We start from the raw sequence: 18756 nt of genomic DNA, 5'->3' as shown, positions 1-18756 counted from the left end.
TTCATCGGGAGTCTGATTTCACAACTTCACCATATAATGGAATATATTATTGAAACATATGTATACACCTTTATGAAGAAACAGTATAGGTAACAAAACAGATTCTTATTGTTGAAGTGCTCAAGTTCCTTACGCAATCCTGCAACACTGGTATCAACAACGATACTGCCAATTAAGTAGCACTTAACTGGCTATCTGTAAATATTCAGCAGGAGATAGCCGATTATCTCCAGCTGCATATTCCCAGTCAGCTCTTAGGGCCAGATTCTATACATGGCGCCTAGAAAATCTGCACGGAAAAACATTTCTGCCAAAGCGTATTCTAGAAATGGGGGCCTAGATTTAGGCGCTGTATGTAGAATACGCTTATTTGATATCCTAGCACCTAAAACTACGCACCTCCATTCACACCAACAAAAACATGGTGTAAATCCCAGCACATAGATTTAGGTGCAGAAGGCCATATTCTATAACAATGGGCGTAAATTTTGAAACACTCATGAAATTCCCATCTCCGCCCCCTTTTTGCCTGCATGCATTATAATTTAGGCACAGTGCATTAAAGAATATGCTTAGCGAGTTGTGCGCATAAATTCTAATTGCCAATTAGTGCTCATTATTGCTTAAGTGCTGTTAACACTGGCTTGTTAAGCCAATTAAGTTACGCACATTGTTACGGAATACGCTTGGATTTTGGTGCAGCTCTCTAGGCGCGTTATATTGAATCTGTAGGTTAGCGGCTAACTGGTTATATCGCGCAATACAACTAGCTATCCGCTAATATTCAGCGCATCATCAGCTAAGTTTGGCAGTCAAATTGGGCCCCTGAAATAGGCCTATTTTTGGACGGTTTAAACTTAACAAGCCAACGCTGAATATTGACTTGGCCAGTTAAGTTTAAACCAGCCAAAAATAAGTCAGATATTCAATGCCAATCACTGGAAACAGCCCAACAATGAATATCCAGTCTCACCGCTGACTGCAGGAGTTAGCCAGGCTGCCTCCCGTGGTCTGAATATTGGCCCCTTTCTCTTTATTTAACTCTGCAAACAACATCTGATCAATAAAGTCATCCAACCACTCTAGTGCAGCTATTCCCAACCCAGTCCTCGGTGTACTCCTATTCCCTTCGAGTTTTCAGGATATCCACAATGAAAATACATGAGAGAGATCTGCATGCATTCCCTCAATTGCATGCAAATCTAACTCATGAATATTCATTGTGGATACCCTGAAAACCGGCCGGGACTAGGTGTACCTCGAGGACAGGGTTGGGAATGGCTGCTCTAGTGGAAGATTCTTTGTAATCCTCTTTTCTTTCCCCATTTCCAGACATCGATGAGTGCCAAGAAACCGATGAGCCTGCTGTTCTCTGTATCAATGGCCGCTGCCTGAACACAGATGGCTCCTATCAGTGCGCCTGTCCACGCGGCTTTCAGCTATCACAGCAGGGGAACACCTGTTTGCCCTCTGAGCCTCGAGGCTGAACAACAGCACTAGGGAAAGGGAGAGAGAAAAAGGTCGACACAAGCAAGAGGACAACTCAAAAGATCTTTAGAGGTGTCCATGCTCCCTGGGACTCAGGCATTTCTATTTTTTCAGTGTATGGCTAGCAAGGGAGGTATTTATTGTCAGAGTGGGGGACAGTTGAACCTTTAATTTCCTGGCCCTTTGAACCAATCTTCTCTGGAGATTTTCTTTTTTAAGTGCTTGCTTTGGACCTAATTTTCCCCTTGGAATTTTTATCTGAAGCGAACAGTAAGAACATGTGAAAAGAGCAGCCCCTCTATTTATTATTGTGTATATTAGCAATACGGAGGCATTAGCGCTGGTGACATTCAAGACATGGCTGGGAATTGCAGCCAGCATGTAGCAAGAATTTGGGAGTTTATAATGGTCCCTTTCTTCCATGCAGCACCCTGAAAACGTTTTACAGCTGCAAGGCATGAACAGATCTGCAGCCATTTCTACAGGCGCTCTTGTAGCTTAAAAGCCATGAAGACAGGAAAAAAAAGCATTTATTGTCGTACAGTCACTCCCCGCTTCCCCCTGCCCAGGAACCCCATTTATCAGTCACAGGAAGAGGGTAATTTTATAAGGGGAACATAGTTTAAGAAGAAAGGTACATGCCCATGTTGGGGTATTATCGTCACACATTCACAGATGTGGCCACATATTTGTGAAATTGACTCATGAAATACCGACCAACGCAAAAGTGCACACTTTGAAATGATGGTGCATCCTTTGTCAGTGGGCATGCTCAGGGGTGGAGTTTGGGCGCAGTGTGGGTAGATTATGCAAATATATGTGTACAGGAGCGTCGCAAGCTGAACACATGCCCCGTGCCCCTAATTGCTCCCGTCCTGTCCACTTGTGTGATGTCAGCAAGGAAAGCCAGTGGACAGGGCGCAATTTTGGCACCCCAATTTTCCATGTCCTGGCCACACACAGCCAGCTACAGCCATGCACGGGTAGATTATAACGTATCTATCGTTTATGCACCTAGGACTCTTGTAAATGTCCACGCCTGCTGCTTATGCTAGTATTATAAGTTGATGCCTACTGGCCTTATTAAATAGGGTTCGTATAGGTGCCTCAAATGGCTTTAACTCAACACCCCCTAATACAACTACCCTCAAAGTGTGCCTGGGGTTGCATATTTGACCAGTGAGACAGTATGGGCTAGATTCTGTATGTATTACGCTTACAAAAAAAAAATCAGTGCCAAAAAAAAATATGTCTAGGCGTATTGTATAAATCATGCATAAATTTAGAGGCAGTTGACTGAATACACCTAGCGCCCATCTACGCGACTAAACTTGGTGTAAATCCCTACGCCTAAATTAGGCGCGGACCGGGTGTATTCTGTAACAACGTCACACTAACACTTATCTGAACCGTGGAAAGGAGGATATTGATATTAACGGTATAAAAGAATTGATTTTTTTTTTGCTACATTTGTACCCTGCGCTTTCCCACCCATGGCAGGCTCAATGTGGCTTACATGGGGCAATGGAGGGTTAAGTGACTTGCCCAGAGTCACAAGGAGCTGCCTGTGCCTGAAGTGGGAATCGAACTCAGTTCCTCAGGACCAAAGTCCACCACCCTAACCACTAGGCCACTCCTCCACTCCAACAGGCATAATTCTAAGAAACGTTTGCGACCCATCCATTCCACGGCCATGCCCCTTTTTCAACTAGGCGCCTTAGAATTTACACACATTACAGAATACACTTACGAAGTTGTGCGCATAAATTCTAATTAATGCCAATTAGTGTCAATTGTTAATTGGCAATTATCAGCACTGATTGGCTCATTATTCAATTAAGTTGCACGCACAAATCCAGAATACGACCGTATTTACGCACACAACTTTAGTCGCACTATATAGAATCTGGGAATATGTGTGTCTCTACCTTCACAGGGCTATAAACACACAATCATATACAGGAAAGTATACAAAAGTGTTGTCTGTGTCCTATGGCAAAATGCTTATAAATATGTCGTGTTTAGTCAAGGTTTCTTAAGCAAACCCTTTTGGTGGGATACTGAGAGTGAACTAGAAGATCAGTCATTAAGGTGTTATCCCTGCGGTTCTGCAAGTTTATTTTCAAAGGAATCCCTGATATGGGGTTCCTCTTTCAAAATGCAGCCACGTGCAGAGCAGGGCTCCCGTTTCAGTGCCTTTGATACTGGTGGAAATCTATGTGGCAAAAGTACATGTGCAGTTTTCAAAATGAAAACTCTGCACATACTCTGCCTCTCCCAACCACCTTGTACCCTCTCTACTGTTGCATGATAACCATGGTGCTTTTCATGCTGAGAGGGGGCAAATTTCAAAGGGAGGGGTTAAGCAAAAAACCTTTGAAAATTACCCTCCAAATAGCTCAAAATGTACTACAGATTTGTCTTCTGGAGCGTGACACAGAGTGACCAACACACAAACATAGCAAATTATGTAGCAACCAATAAAAAACTGATGGGTTGACAAGAGCATTATTTAATTATAATGGGAGTAGAATAAAGCACAGGGAGATAAAGTGAGTCATCCCAAATTCATAGAGAGAAAGAGTCAGTGACAGAGTCAAGGATTAAAACTGAGACACAGATTATGTAAACTGGTCAAATTAGTCACTTTGTCAGAGGCAGAGCTGGGATTAGAATCTGTCCATGTTTCCTAATCCTCAATTCCACTGAGTATACCACATTGCTAGACCAGACCAGACCAAAACAAGAAAAGGATGTAAATCATTTTTTTGCCTATAATATACCATAACTACTAATCACAGCAAAGTTCAGACCTTTGATTCAGAGGCAACCTTTATCCTGCCACCAGTTTACCTGTCCATTAACAAATAACTGTCAAACCCACCAGATCTAGTAGATAATCCTCAGACATCCCCCCCCCCCCGCACCATAAATCGTTCCTCAGCTTGCACTGATTGAATCCTCATGTTCCAGTTGGTTCAGAGCATTTGCCTCCAGATCCTGTTCCAAGGGTAGAGCTATTGCAGCAGCCTCTTGACACTATGCTTTATTTTACTTGGAGGCGGCCATCTTTGATTTGTGGATGGTATGTGTGTGTGTATAATGTCACATGGGACTCCTCCAATCAGAATTTGTAGCGTTATTGTTGTGTATCCATACTGAACCTTGATCTGAGAACCTTCATAAAAAAAATTGAAAATAAGAGGGTTATTACAGGGTGCATATTTCCACTTACCATGTGTCTTTAATTTTGTATTTTATATAATTTTGAAAGGTTTTTTCTTTCTTGATTTGGCTGTAAACAACTATTGCCTTTTAACTTTACATTACTGACACAAAGAAGCAATTTTGCATTCAACTATAATGTAAATTGTTTTTACTCAGTGTGACTTTTATATACTTTTAATAGCCTATATTTAAAAAATAAAGTTTTTCTATTAAAAACTGTTGTTTCTGTTTTTTTCAGGCTGGGAAAATTGAAGAGCATGTTGTTTTTTTAAATTAATTCATGGAGTCATAAAGGGTTGGTAATGCTCAGTTTTGGAGGTTATGATTCCACCAGCCTATCAGGATCATGTGGCAGTAATGTATGAAAAAATGTCAGTGTTCTGATTGGCCAATATGGGGATAATTCTGTAACAGTGTGGCTGAACACAAGATCCCACAAGAAAGTCAACAAGAGACCAAATATCGGGAAATGGAAGAAGGCTCAGCAAACAATGGGTCCCTTTTATAAAGGCGTGTCAGGCCCTACGTGTGTCCAGCGCACGCCAAATCAGCATTACTGCCTGGCTACTGCGTGCCCCAGGTGGCAATTCTGAATTTGGCGTGTGTTGAAAACATGAGGTAGAAAATATTTTCTATTTTCTACCACATGGCGCTTACCTGGCGGTAAACGGCAGTGTGCGCGCGCTGCATGCCTACTACCCGGGTAGCGCGTGAGACCTTACCGCTAAGTCAATAGGTGGTGGTAAGGTCGCACTGCTGCAGAACACGTTTTGCCGCGGCTTAGTGAAAGGGCCCCAATGGGACTTAAAAATGAAACAGTACTTCTATTGCACATAAAACTGTTCCTTTGGTATATAAAAGACTCTTCTGTAGATGCTGTTACATAAGACTCGACAGGGCACCGTGGACAAAATCCAAGTTACTTTCCAACAAATCTCTAAAGAGATCACAAAGAAAAGGAAAAAGCGCTGCTCTGCAGTCTATGCCAACCACTTCACGTAGAAAACCTGCAGGGGCATTCTTTTTCCTTTTCTTCATGATCTCTTGGATTTTGCACACAGTCTTTTTAAAGACCCTCAGACATCATTATTTGTAGCTGTTTAGTTCTACCTTCTGGACAAACAACTGCAAGACTCCTGAGGGAAGCACTTTGAGCCGAAACATGGTGCTGTGTCGAGTTGTTCATGCAACAGCATCTAAAGAAGAGTCCATTTCCCACTATTTGGTCTCCTATGTATAGATAGGCACCTATTCTATGAAGAAAAGTAGGCGCCTACTTGCACTTAAATGTGTGCCTCGCCCATGCTCTGAAAAATATGTACTGTCACACCCACTCCCCACCCCAATGCCACACAATCACCTTGACTTGACCCCCTCCAAAAGAAAGCCATCCCCTTCTATATATTTCCCCCCCCCCCCAAATCTTTATCCAGCCTCCCTCCATCCACTTTTTTTTTTACTGCTCCCTCACCCCCCCCCCCTACTCTCTACCCACATTCCACATCCCCTACCTTACCTTATCGTCTCTTGGTGGTCTAGTGGCCTCTTCGGGGCAGAAAAGGAGCCCACTCTTTCCTGCCCAGCAATGCCACTGCCCACTCGCTGCAGGCGCCGCTTCACACTTCAAGCGGTAACTTCACGAGGCCGCCACTTGAAGTTTCGGCAGCCATTGTGAATCGGCACTGGTGGCAAGCTGCAAGACACAGGACTGCAGGAGACTTATTTGTCCACTTTTTGAGGATACTGTGGGACGTCCAATTCCAGCCTGCCTGTTTGTCCGCAAACTCGGACAAATGGGAAGGCTGGAATCGGACGTCCCACAGTGTCCTCAAAAAGAGGACATCTCTGGGTAAAACCAGACATATGGTAACCCTATGTATTCATATTATGGTTGTCTCAAGGTACTGCTGTCTCTTCTCCTGAGATCTTTCTTTAGCAATTTCTGCTGTATTCGTTATTCGGGTGTTTGATTTCATCCTTTCCTGAGTCAGTCTTTAGCTGTTCCTGCTGTATTGGTTCTTTGGTGTCTCAGAGTGCATCCTTTCCTGAGCTGTTTCTGATGTATTCATTATTTGGGTATCTCAGGGTGCTGCTGTCTCCTCAGCTTTTCATACTGTATTAGTTACAGGGCAAAAATGATCTAACACAGAGACTTATGATATGAAGACTGAAGGGGCAGGATGATAGAGCGGAGGATATCTAGACACCAGGCAACCTACACATGATGGATGTAAGAGGAAAAAGAGTGTGATCATGTCTCATTTTACCATAGAAATGAGTGGCTGCAAAGAGAAGATTGGGGAGGGAGAATGAGATGAAATGGAGAGAGAGAGAGAGAAAGATAGATCTGCAATTTCTCCTCTCATGATGAAGGACTGACAGCTCTGGGTCCCTGAGGGTCACCGTTGGAGGATGAAAGCAGGGAGTTTTAGACAACCAGAGTGTAACAAATGAGCCACTAAAGCCAACCACTAGGCAGACCCTCTTCTCAATTTGTGTGTCACATCTTACTCCGTACCCATCAGCCACACCGGTCCTGACCTGGCGGGAATCACCCAGCACAAGAGCTGCAGAGAGCCCCACATCACCCCATGGCTGCATTGCTCTTGACATGACATGAATCAACCACTGCCAAAAGCTCAGGGTTCAGAATGTGGGCCCAAAGCAGTTTCCAGAGTTTCAGGCCCATAAATACATTGCCAGGATACTATGGCCCACTATGTGGCCCTGCCTGAAGCAAGGATGAAGAACTGCAGGGAAATATGTATACTCTTGGCAACAAACAAGAATATGTCTGGAAACTGAGTGTTCCGCCCTCTAACTGGATAATTGACATGCAGTTTAAACCAGAGTATAGAATATCACTATGAGAAAACTCTGAATTCTTGAACCAAAATTGTCTTTAATGTGGTAAGTAAACAAGGAAAAATAACTTACAGTTCAGATGTGCTGGACAAGAGTTGTTACCTTACAAACTGAGAGTCTGTTCTTAACCAGCTCCCTCTCCATACAAGAGAGAAGCCAGGAGAAATTCAACAACCCAGAAAGCTTGAAGAACAAGCCAAGTCATAAGTAATGCCATACTGGGAAAAGACCAAGGGTCCATCGAGCCCAGCATCCTGTCCACGACAGCGGCCAATCCAGGCCAAGGGCACCTGGCAAACTTCCCAAACGTACAAACATTCTATACATGTTATTCCTGGAATTTTGGAGTTTTCCAAGTCCATTTAGTAGCGGTTTATGGACTTGTCCTTTAGGAAAACGTCCAACCCCTTTTTAAACTCTGCTAAGCTAACCGCCTTCACCACTGGACATGTGCTCTGAAAGAGCCTATTACAGGGAACTACAGGATTACAGGGATTTATAGTCTTATTATAAATCCTATCATCTGCCTCCTTGCAAATGAGAGTCAGAACCAGGGTTGCCAGGTGGAAAATTTTTTTCCCACCCAAACCAGCCTAAATCCAGCCCAAAACCCGCCCAAACTCAAACCCCGCCCCTGACACCCCCGCCCCCGCCGTCATCAGCCCCGCCTCCCCTGTCATCGGCCCCGCCTCCCCATCATCAGCCCCGCCTCCCCATCATCGGCCCCGCCCAAAATGTCACTAACCCCGCCCCCGCGGCTGAAAAAAACGCCCAAAAAGCCGCCCAAAAGACCAAAAAGCAGCCCAAAAAACTGCAACCCGCCGTGGGCAAAAATTTCCTGCGGCGGGTTGCGGAAAACCGCCCAATTGGGCGGTAAAACCGCCCACCTGGCAACACTGGTCAGAACAATGAGAAATACTGGGGTCAATATTCAACAATATTTATTGGGTAGGAGTGGCTTCCAGGTAAGTGCTGCTCACTAGGCCAGCCCCTGATTTTCAGAAGGATTATCCAGATAATGCCGCTGAAAATATTTACTGACTGCCCTGGCGCTCTCCGGATAGTGTCGGGGATGTCTGGGGCAGAGTTGGAAGTTATATGGGTACCACTGATGTTCAGCAAAGAGTAGCAGTGGCAGTATTCTGATAACTTCCGGCAGCCGCCGTATACCTAGATCTTCAGTGTGATATTCAAAATGACCCAATACTGAATATCTCAGTATAAATTTAAATGCCATAGTCAGAAGTGTACACTGACTGCAGTGTTTAAATAGCAGGAGAACTTGTTTTCAGAGTGGAGGTGGCTCTGAAGGGAGTAGCATCCCAGCTGAGGTAAAACAGATACAACTTCATTTCCATTCTCTGCTCCTGCCCTACAGGATTTCAAAGACTGAGAAGGGTGGAGGGAAAATGTGTATTCTTTTACATTTTTATATATTAGATATCCAAATGCTTGAGTTACAGGCTATAGTATTCACTGAGGGGGTCTTTTACTAAAGATTATCTTGCGTTATCTGCAGCAGGGCCTATTTTATTCCTATGGGCCTTGCTGCATAATAAGAAATTATTAAACTGAGATAAACCAAAGCAAAAAGGGGAAGGGGAAAATTTATACATCAAAAAAGAGAGAAAACATCCACAAGAAGGGAAAACTGGAGAACTGTACAGGCCAACTGAAAATCTTACAAACCATCAATGACAACGTGATCTGTGCAGAGTCATCTTTTAAAACTTTTAAAATTAGCCTCAAAACTCATTTTTGCATGGATGCCTTTAGTGATAGAAGACAAATCCCTTTTGGACATAAATGTGAGGTACTGCTGTTCACTGCCAAGACATATGACTTTCAGAAGAACATAAGCGTTGCCATACTGGGCCAGACCGAACATCCGTCAAGCCCAGTATCTTGTTTCCAACAGTGGCCAATCCAGGTCACAAGTACCTGGCAAGATCCGAAAACAATAAAACAGAATTTATGCTGTTTATCCTACAAATAAGTAGTGGATTTTCCCAAGTCCATCTTAATAATGGCTTATAGACTTTTCTTTTGGGAAATTATCTAAACCTTTTTTAAACCCTGCTAAACTAACTGCTTTTATCACATTCTCTGGCAACAAATTCCAGAGTTTAATTACACATTGAGGGGGTCTTTTACTAAGGCGCACTAGCATTTTTAGCATGTGCTAAATGCTAGAGATGCCCACAGAAATACACTGGTGTCTCTAGCATTTAGCGCGCGCTAAAAACACTAGTGCACCTTAGTAAAAGACCCCCTTATTGAAGAAATATTTTCTCCAATTTGTTTTAAATTTACTACTTAGTAGCTTCATTGAGTGCCCCCTAGTCCTAGTATTTTTGGAAAGAGTGAATAAGCGATTCACCTCTACCCATTCCACTCCACTTAGTATTTTACAGACCTCTATCATATCTCCCCTCAGCCATCTCTTCTCCAAACTGAAGAGCTCTAGCCGCTTTAGCCTTCGCTCATACGGAAGGCGTCCCATCTCCTTTATCATTTTCGTCGTCCTTTTCTGTACCTTTTCTCATTTCACTTTATTTACATAGGCACCGACTCCGTGGGTGTTGTGTGTGCTCAAGCACCCCCAATATTTTCACCTGCCGAAAGTCGGAACCGGAAGTTACCTTCCCAGCCAGCCCGACCTGCCCGGTGCCTGCTCTCTTCAACCTCAACAGTCCTCCGCCGGTCCGCCCTCGCCTTCCTACGTGCCGCCCAGAATTTTAAGTCATCTTACCTGGGGTCCTGGCGGCAGCATTGAAAGGTGAGCAGGCTCGGTGCTTCAGCCTTCCCTTCTGTCTCAGCTCTGGTCCCACCCTCATTTCCTGTTTCCACAAGGGCGGGACCAGAGCTGAGAGAGAAGGGAAAGCTGAAGCGCCGAGCCTGCTAACCTTTCAATGCTTCCGCTGGCACCCAAGGTAAGATGACTTTTAAAATTCTGGGTGGCATGCAGGAAGGCGAGGGCGGACCGGCGGAAGACTGTTGTGGGAGAAGAGGTCAGGTTGGGACTGGCACTCGGAGTGAGGGGGAGGGCCTGGCACTTGGAAGGATTGAGGGGGGCCTGGAATTCGGAGGAAGGTGGAGGGGGAGGGGGAATGCACCACCTGTAAAAAAATAATAATAATAAATTTGTCACCCCCAATCATTTTGAAAAGTTGGCTCCTATGTTTATTTATTGATTGATTGATTGATTGATTGATTGCACTATATCTTTTTTGAGATGCATTGAACAGAATTGCACACAGTTTTCGAGGAGCGGTTGCACCATGGAGCAATATAAAGGCATTATAATATTCTCATTTTTGTTTTCCATTCCTTTCCTAATAAACAAGTCCTCTATTCTAAACCCTCTGAGAAGCAAAGCTCATTTCACTAGGGGAGCTTCAGGAGTTAATAAGTAAGGTACCAGTTGAAACTCAGTTAAGTGGCCTCCTCCCAAATCACCTGTGGGGGACGGGACGGAGAGATACCAGGTGATGGGAGGGGGGTTGTCACAATCACCCACCTTGGGATCAGTCCCGCTGACCAGCACCAGAACACAAAAATGGTCTTTGCTCCAGGGCTGCCGAGAGGGGGGGATGGGGGGACAAAATTCCCCGGGCCTCCAGGGGGGGGCCTGGCGCCGCCACTGCAGTCTGGCCCGCCCGCCCTCCGTCGCTCCCTGGCATTGAATTTAAGCGCCTCACCGAAAGCGCAGCAAGCAATGGCAGACCACTCCTTCCTTCCGTGTCCCGCCCTCACCTGACGTAACTTCCACGAGGGCAGGCCACAGAAGGAAGGAGTGGTCTCTGCTGCTTGCTGCGCTTTCGAAGGTGAGGCGCTTAAGGTCAGTGCAGAGGGCCCGGGGGTGGAGAGACGGCCCGGTGGCAGGTGGAGGGGGGGGCCCCGGGGGCAGCCTTGTCCCGGGCCTGGTCCAGTCTCTCGGCGGCCCTGCTTTGCTCTTTCTCTTCTGTATATAGTAATCTATTTCTTGTATTGTTTCATAGGCCAAGAGAGAGGAGGGAGTGGGGCAGAGCCGGCTCTACTGGTGTCAGGCCCTGCCCCACATGTTTAACAACTAGGAGTACATAAGAACATAAAAATAGCTATACTGTGTCAGACCAATGGTCCATCTAGCCCAGTGTCCTGCTTCCAACCAGGGTTGCCAAATTTAAAAAAAAAATTCCCACACAAAACCCGCCCAAAAACCGCACACACCCCACCCCTGCTGTCATCAACCCTGCCCCTTCTGTCATCACCCCGCCTTCTGTCTTCAGCCCCGCCCCCACTGCCATAGCCCCGCCCAATACATCAGCAAACCCCGCCCAAAATGTCACAAACCCCGCCTCTGTCGCCATTAGCCCCACCCCCGCCGGCCGAAAAACCGCCCCAAAACCCGCACAGAAAAAAAGAAAACGAGCCCAAAAAACCGCAACCCGCCACGGTGGGTTGCGGAAAACCGCCCATCTGGCAACCGTCCTTCCAACAGTGGCCAATCAACTATTTGCCTGTATTTTTTCTTTTTGTATAGAAATATCTTTATTGTCATCATAAGAACAAATAGGCATATAGAGCAGCAGAGCAATCCACAATACAGCATTGCAAATAACAAAACAGGCTCTGGAGCACAGACAAATATATTTTGAATACAACTCTCTCCCTCTTCACAGACCCCTCAAAAACTCCTGAAACCTCCCTCCCCCAACTCCCATTACATGCTTCTCCCCCATTCCCTCCTAACAGATGGATTGCAAAACCTAGGTTTAATAAAACCTCACAAGTTTGCTATTGTTTTCAATAGCGATAGCAATTGTTTTGTTCTGGCCAATATGTCGGCTGCGCAGTAGGGCTCGCTTCAGCTTTTTGACGTCATGCTGGCTCCTGTCTTTAAACCTCCTTAGAGAGAAGCCCCAGGCAACAGGTAGTAGTGTGTTAATTATAAACAAACTACTGACTGGATCCACTCCCAGGGAACCAAAAATTCTTTTTAAGGCATACAAGAAGTTTATATCTGTGCTTCAGCGATTGGAGTAACTACTATGTCTGGTTGGAGTTTAAAAGTACCAACGGAGGTTTTTTTCTACATTCAGAGAAGTGACTCATTGTTATGAACACTGTGCACAGTGACCTGGAGATTGATTCATTATTAGAACTTTTTGTATGCCTTTAAAAGAATTTTTGGTTCACCTGGAGTGGATCTGGTCAGTAGCTTGTTTATAATTAATAATACCAGGGGTTTGGGAGTAATAGTTTTTTTCTCCGTGCGGAGTAGTTTTCTATTACTCAAAAAAGTAGCACATGAGGTCAGAGATGGTTTAATATTATCTCAGCTAGGGTAGGAGTGGATAAATCCAATCTATTACGTAGGAACTTTTATGTAATACCATAATGTATTCTTCTTTATCATGTATGTACGCACCTTAATGCAATACCACTTTAATCCTTGTATCGAAAACGATCTCTCTATAATTGATGACCTAACATATGTTGCAATCTAATCTTATCACTCAGGAACCTATATGCAATACCTTAATGTATTATTCTGTACCATATATGTACGCACCTTAATGCAATACCATTTGTAATTCTGTTAACCAGAAATGGCAACCGCCACTATGGCAAATGTAAGCCACATTGAGCCTGCAAATTAGTGGGAAAATGTGGGATACAAATGCTACAAATAAAATAAAAAATAAAAGAATAAACGTTCTGCTGCAATATGTGCAGCCCCTGTCACTCCTTGTGTGAGTGAGTGAGACTAACAAGTTAGTTACTTCTTCCATTAAAGGCCTGGTTGAACAGCCAAGCTTTCACCTGCTTCCTGAAGTAGAGATAGTCTTGTGTTAAGCTTATGGGGCCACTGCAAGTGTGATGGTTGATGGCAGACCCTGAATGGGGTCAGGTTGCAAGTGCCACCCTTAGCCATTCAAAGGCAATGGAGGGTTAAGTGGCTTGCCTAATGCCAGAAAGGGCTATGGTGGGATTATGAATCGGGGCCCTCTGATTCCCAGTCAGCTACTCTAACCATTAGCCTATTCCTCTGCCCTGTACTGGACATTAGTGCTGCTTTATTATGACAGATTTTCTACAATATATAAGTCTGGAATATGTTTGGTTTTTTTGCAGAGTGTGGTTACTGGAACTCTCTGTTATGTAAAGTTTGTGAAATAATAATAGAACATATGTACATGTGGCAGTTTTTCCTTTTGAGATGCCAACCCTAGTGTGGACAGTTGGTTGTAGAGAGCAGGAGAAGGGTACAACAGTAGGCGTGGGAAATGACTTGGGGAATGGCATGAGGGCAGAACAAGGGAGGGGCATGGAAGAAGCATGGAGCAAGTGAGGTGTTGGGTTTTTCTTTGGCAAAAAGCTGGCAACCCTAGGGGCAGTAGGAGAGAGGGGGAGCCTGTTGCTGACTTACTTCCTGTTTAATCTCAATCACAGTCACAGGAGTAACTTAGGAGGAGGTCCCTTCATCACACACTGCTGTATAGAGACCACACAGCTTTGAGTCCCACCTCTTAAATTTTAACACGTTCCTTTACTGATACAAACCACGAGCACATAATGATGATTCCTAAGAAGAAATAAAATGTGTATTTATTTATAAAACAAGCTTGGGATAAATGCAGAGGATTCCTATACAGGGAATCAAAGAATTTCACACTTTAAACAAGTCTAGAAAGGTGTAACCTGCATGGAGTCACAGGTACAACTGTAACTAAGGCATAAAAGGGTATAACCTGCATGGAGCGGCAGGTAACGCCTTAAACTAAGGCAAAGAGTAGAGGCTGACCGAATTTTGGTTTCAGATTCAGCAGCGAAACCAATCCAAAACCCAAAACTGTAGCCCTGCCCCTGCCACTGCTGTCCAGTCTTCCCCCACTCACCCTAACAGAAAGCATGCCCCCTCAGGCCACCCACCACTCTTCCCTCCCCCTCCACATGATGTCTTCAGAGCAGGAGCATCCTGAATTGCTCCTGCCCCCTTCCTCCAAGCTGAAAAAATGATGGCCACTACTTCCCGCAGCAGCCTCACGAGACTGCCGTGGGAGGTTACGGCTGCCATTTTGGAATTGGGAATGGGCTGAGCAGGCTGCAGTTCGCAGTGTTGACCTCTAAAGCCCTACTACTCTCTTCCCCATGTACCTCTCTGAGGTTCTGACAATATCTGTGGACCCTCAAAGGCGACAGGTCACAAAGGAGAATGTGGCACTGCAGGAGTTAATCATATAACCTTCTCAGTGGTAGTATAAATTACAGCTATCCTTGTTATTTAAGGAGACATGCCAGAGTAGCAGTTACACCCCTAAACAGCAGCAGGAAGACTGCCTTAGGGCTCTAAGAATACTTAGAGAGACTGGTATTGTGCCGGATTTTGAACATGCTTGGGACAGAGAGGTCGGGTAGAAGATGGGCAAGGGGGGAAATAGTGATGGGGTGCATTTGGAACATTTATATGCACTTATACCAAATGGTAGACAGGATGGGCCACCTTTGTGTTTATCTGCTGTCATTTGCTATGTTACCATGCTGTAGAATATGAAACGTGATAGCAGAGTCCCTGCCTGCATGAGCTTATACTATTTAGTGTTAGCAGTTAGGAGGGAAGAGTGATTTCTCAGAAGAATGGGAACAGGAAGTTGCCTAGTTTCAGAGTCCAGCTCAGGTCAAGGACGCTCCAGTTCTCAGCCACTTGGATACACTCCCTGCACGCCCCCCCCCCCCCCAACCCTTTTTATTCAACAACTGAGTCATTTACCCACAGACAGACAGAGGAAGGAAGGAAGGAGGGAGGGAGGATGAAATCACAGCCACTCTAAATGTGGATCATATTATCCACAAAGAGACGTGTCCTAGAGAGAGAGAGGCGAAGAAATTGTGTGCTGGCAAGAAGCCCCCCAGCTCCTTGCCAGCCATGCGGTGTAGTACGCTGACTGCACCTCTCCTGTATCTGCTTACTGTAAGCGTTTGGCAGGGGAGCGCTCACCCCCAGTGCCTGGACTACAAACCCCCTTTCCAGCCCCTCCAGCCTCTGGTCTTCTGCTCTGCATACTCGAGCTTTGGCTGCTGCGATTCGCACCAGGATGCCCTCATTGCCAACAGGTTTGGCTACATCATGGACTTCCTGGATCACTCAGGAATCCTGAGCTGTGGAAAATACATCCAGGACATCCTCTGCCAGGTAATCCACTGCTGCAACAGCAAGTATCCTGTGGGCTTTCACCGTTTTTCATTTCTGCCACAAAGGGACAGACAGTCCTAGCAAACAACACGTGGGCATTGCATTTCGCAGTCCCTGTGCCTGGTTTGTTACGCTAACTTTATATCTGCTGTTAGCTGTGTACAAAGTTTGCGTGTACAGATAGAGATACATTTTCAGCAGGACCACCAGGAAACAATTTGAAATGTCTACTCTAGACATTTTAAATTGCACTTCTGTTCAACTGCACTAACTGGGCATCTCCATTTAGGTGTTCTGAGGGTGGGCGACAGTAACCTACCCCTTGACATTCAAAGCTATGAAACTGACCAGACATGGCCGCTGGCCGGTTAAATAGCATACCAGTACCTAACCGCAGATAACTGGTTATCTCCAACTTAGGGGCCCTTTTACTAAGACACGTAGGCACCTACGAGCATCCTACATGTGTCAATTTTGAACTACCGCTCAGCTACCGCGTGGCCCAGGTGGTAATTTCATTTTTTGCGTGCGTCTGCTAAGCGCGCTGGAAATTTTCCGACGTGCAGCAGTAGCTGGGCAGCAATCAGCATTGTATGCATAGACCATTACTGCCCGGTTAACGTATGAGACTTTACCGCTAGGTCAGTGGGTGGCAGTAAGGTTTCAGGCCCAAAATGGACACGCAGCAATTTTTATTTTGACTCGTGTCCATTTTCGACCAAAAAAAAAAAAAAGGCCTTTTTTGCAGGTGTGCTGAAAAATGGACCTGCACGCGTCCAATACACGTGTCTACCCCAGTGCAGGCCACTTTTCGGCGCACCTTAGTAAAAGGACCCCTAAATATCCGTGGTTAGCAGCTAGCTGCTAATCAGTTATAGTGTGCGACATAGCTGGTTAAGTGAGAATATTCCACACTTAACCGGTCATGTTCAGCAGTTAAAATAGGCCGCATAAATATCTTTAACCAGGGGCGTATCTGGAATCCGGCGGTAGGGGGGGCCACAGCCAGAGAGGGGGGGCACATTTTTGCCTCCCTCCCCCCCCCCACCCCCGCCGCCGCCTCTCTCCACCCCCTCCCCGCCGTCAACCCTCCCCCGCTGCTTACTTTTGCTGGCGCCGAGGTCCGACCCGCAATCTCCGTTTTTCGTCTTCCTCCGTGGCCATGCTTCCAGGAAGTAACGCTGCAGTGCTGATTCGTTGAATCCAGTTCGACGTCTGACGTCAGACGCCGAACTGGATTCAACGAATCAGCACTGCAGCGTTACTTCCTGGAAGCATGGCCACGGAGGAAGACGAAAAACGGAGATTGCGGGTCGGACCTCGGCGCCAGCAAAAGTAAGCAGCGGGGGAGGGGGGCCAGGGCGAAATCTGCGGGGGCCCAGGCCCCTGTGGCCCCACGCAGATACGCCCCTGTCTTTAACTACTAAAAAGTTAACTGCTTAGCGCTGAATATCGTCTTAATCGGTTAACTTTTTAGCAGCTAATAAAAACCGGATATTCAATGCCAGTCGCTGGAAATTGGCCAGCATTTAATATCCGGGCTTAACACCAGTGATGGAAAACAAGTGATGCCTGCTGCCGGCTGAATATTGAGTCCCTATTCTATAAAGGAACTTAGAATACAGTATTGGCCTAACACTTACACCAAAAAAAAACAAAACAAAAAAAGGGAAACCAAGCAGTCCCATACAGTCAAAGGTAATACACAAGAGGGTGGTCATTCCCACCAGCCATAGATCTAGCATAAAGCAATGGAATAGCTACGGGGGCCTTGGGGGCCTGGCCCCCCAATTTGGGTTCAGGGCACCCCAAGGTCTGCTGGGTTGGCTGGCGGGGATCCCCAAGCCCTGGCAGCAGAAGCTTTCCTGTGGCAATGTTTGCCACCACGCTGCCTGCCCTACTTTCCGCCTCACCCGTGCGCATGCTCATTTTTAGTGAAATTGAACACAAGCTTCGTGCATGCTCAATTTCACTAAAAACGAACATGTGTGCCGGGGCGGGCAGGCAGTGCAGCGGTGAATATCACTGCAGGAAAACTGGCAGGGCTTGGGGATCCCCGCCAGCCCAGACATGTGGGATTAAGGCGGGGGTCAAGAGCAGCGGAGAGGAAGGGTAAAATGAGCCCCCCTACTTTTAGCTCATGCCCCCTCCCAAATTGAGGTCTGGCTATGCCTCTGGCGTATAGTTCAGGCACCTAAATGTGGCAGGGACCAGTGTGACATACAGTATTCCATAAGCTCCTCCCATGCTCCGTCCATGCCCACGCTCTACCCTTGTGTGTAACCCCCCTTGCAAATATGTTCTATGCAAGATCATTGCATATTTATAGAATAGCATTTAGGTGGCATGATGGCGTATTTATAACTATGTGCACACATACATGTGTATATGCTAGTATTCTAAAGATTTACATGCTCAATGGCTGGGTGGAGTGGAGGAGTGGTCTAATGGTTAGTGACGCAGGCTTTGATCCTGGCAGGCTGGGTTTAATTCCCACTGCAGCTCTTTGTGACCTTGAGCAAGTTACTTAACCCTCCATTGCCCCAGGAAAAAAAACTTTTAGATTGCAAACTCTCTAGGAACAGTAGTGCTATAGAAATGAGTCTAAGTGTTTTCAGCATAAGAAACTTAAACAGAATTCTGTACTTAATCGAGAGCCAATGAAGGTGAAGGAACAGTGGAGAAACATCATATTTATGGACTTTACAGAGGAGACGTACTGTGCAATTTTGTAGTCGTTTAATTTGTAATGAAGACCAGCATAGACAGAGTTGCAGTAATCAAGCTGAGAAACAAAAAAAAGCATCCATAGCAGCGTGAAGTGATTGGAAATCTAAGAAAGTGTGTAACAAAGTGTTCCCTGCTCCCTCTACCCCGGAACAGGTTACTTCCTGTTCCAGAGCAGAGGGAGCAGGGAGCCAGTGGAGCCGACAGGCGCGCAGCTGCTCTCTGCACCCTCCAGCTGCCAAGAATGCACCTGGGGGGGGGGGGGCTTG

At 45.8% G+C, this 18756-nt stretch overlaps 1 protein-coding gene and 1 pseudogene across 1 annotated transcript in view; both read left to right on the top strand.

Annotated features, from left to right (window-relative positions):
• The window catches only part of LOC115481002, a 469054-nt pseudogene extending 466553 nt beyond the window's left edge, over positions 1–2501 (top strand).
• An 11404-nt stretch (positions 2502–13905) lies between these two features.
• Positions 13906–18756, top strand: part of LOC115481001 (HHIP-like protein 1) — a 104658-nt gene continuing 99807 nt past the window's right edge. Inside the window, exons 1-2 of the mRNA XM_030219986.1 lie at positions 13906–13914; positions 15344–15760. Coding sequence (XP_030075846.1) covers positions 13906–13914; positions 15344–15760 — 426 coding nt within the window. The remainder of the gene's footprint in view (positions 13915–15343; positions 15761–18756) is intronic.

The sequence above is a fragment of the Microcaecilia unicolor genome, chromosome 11, assembly GCF_901765095.1.
Source record: "Microcaecilia unicolor chromosome 11, aMicUni1.1, whole genome shotgun sequence".
In the NCBI taxonomy this organism is placed as follows: Eukaryota; Metazoa; Chordata; class Amphibia; order Gymnophiona; family Siphonopidae; genus Microcaecilia; species Microcaecilia unicolor.
Note: the sequence above shows the minus strand (reverse complement) of the source record. Positions and strands in the feature narration are given on the sequence as shown.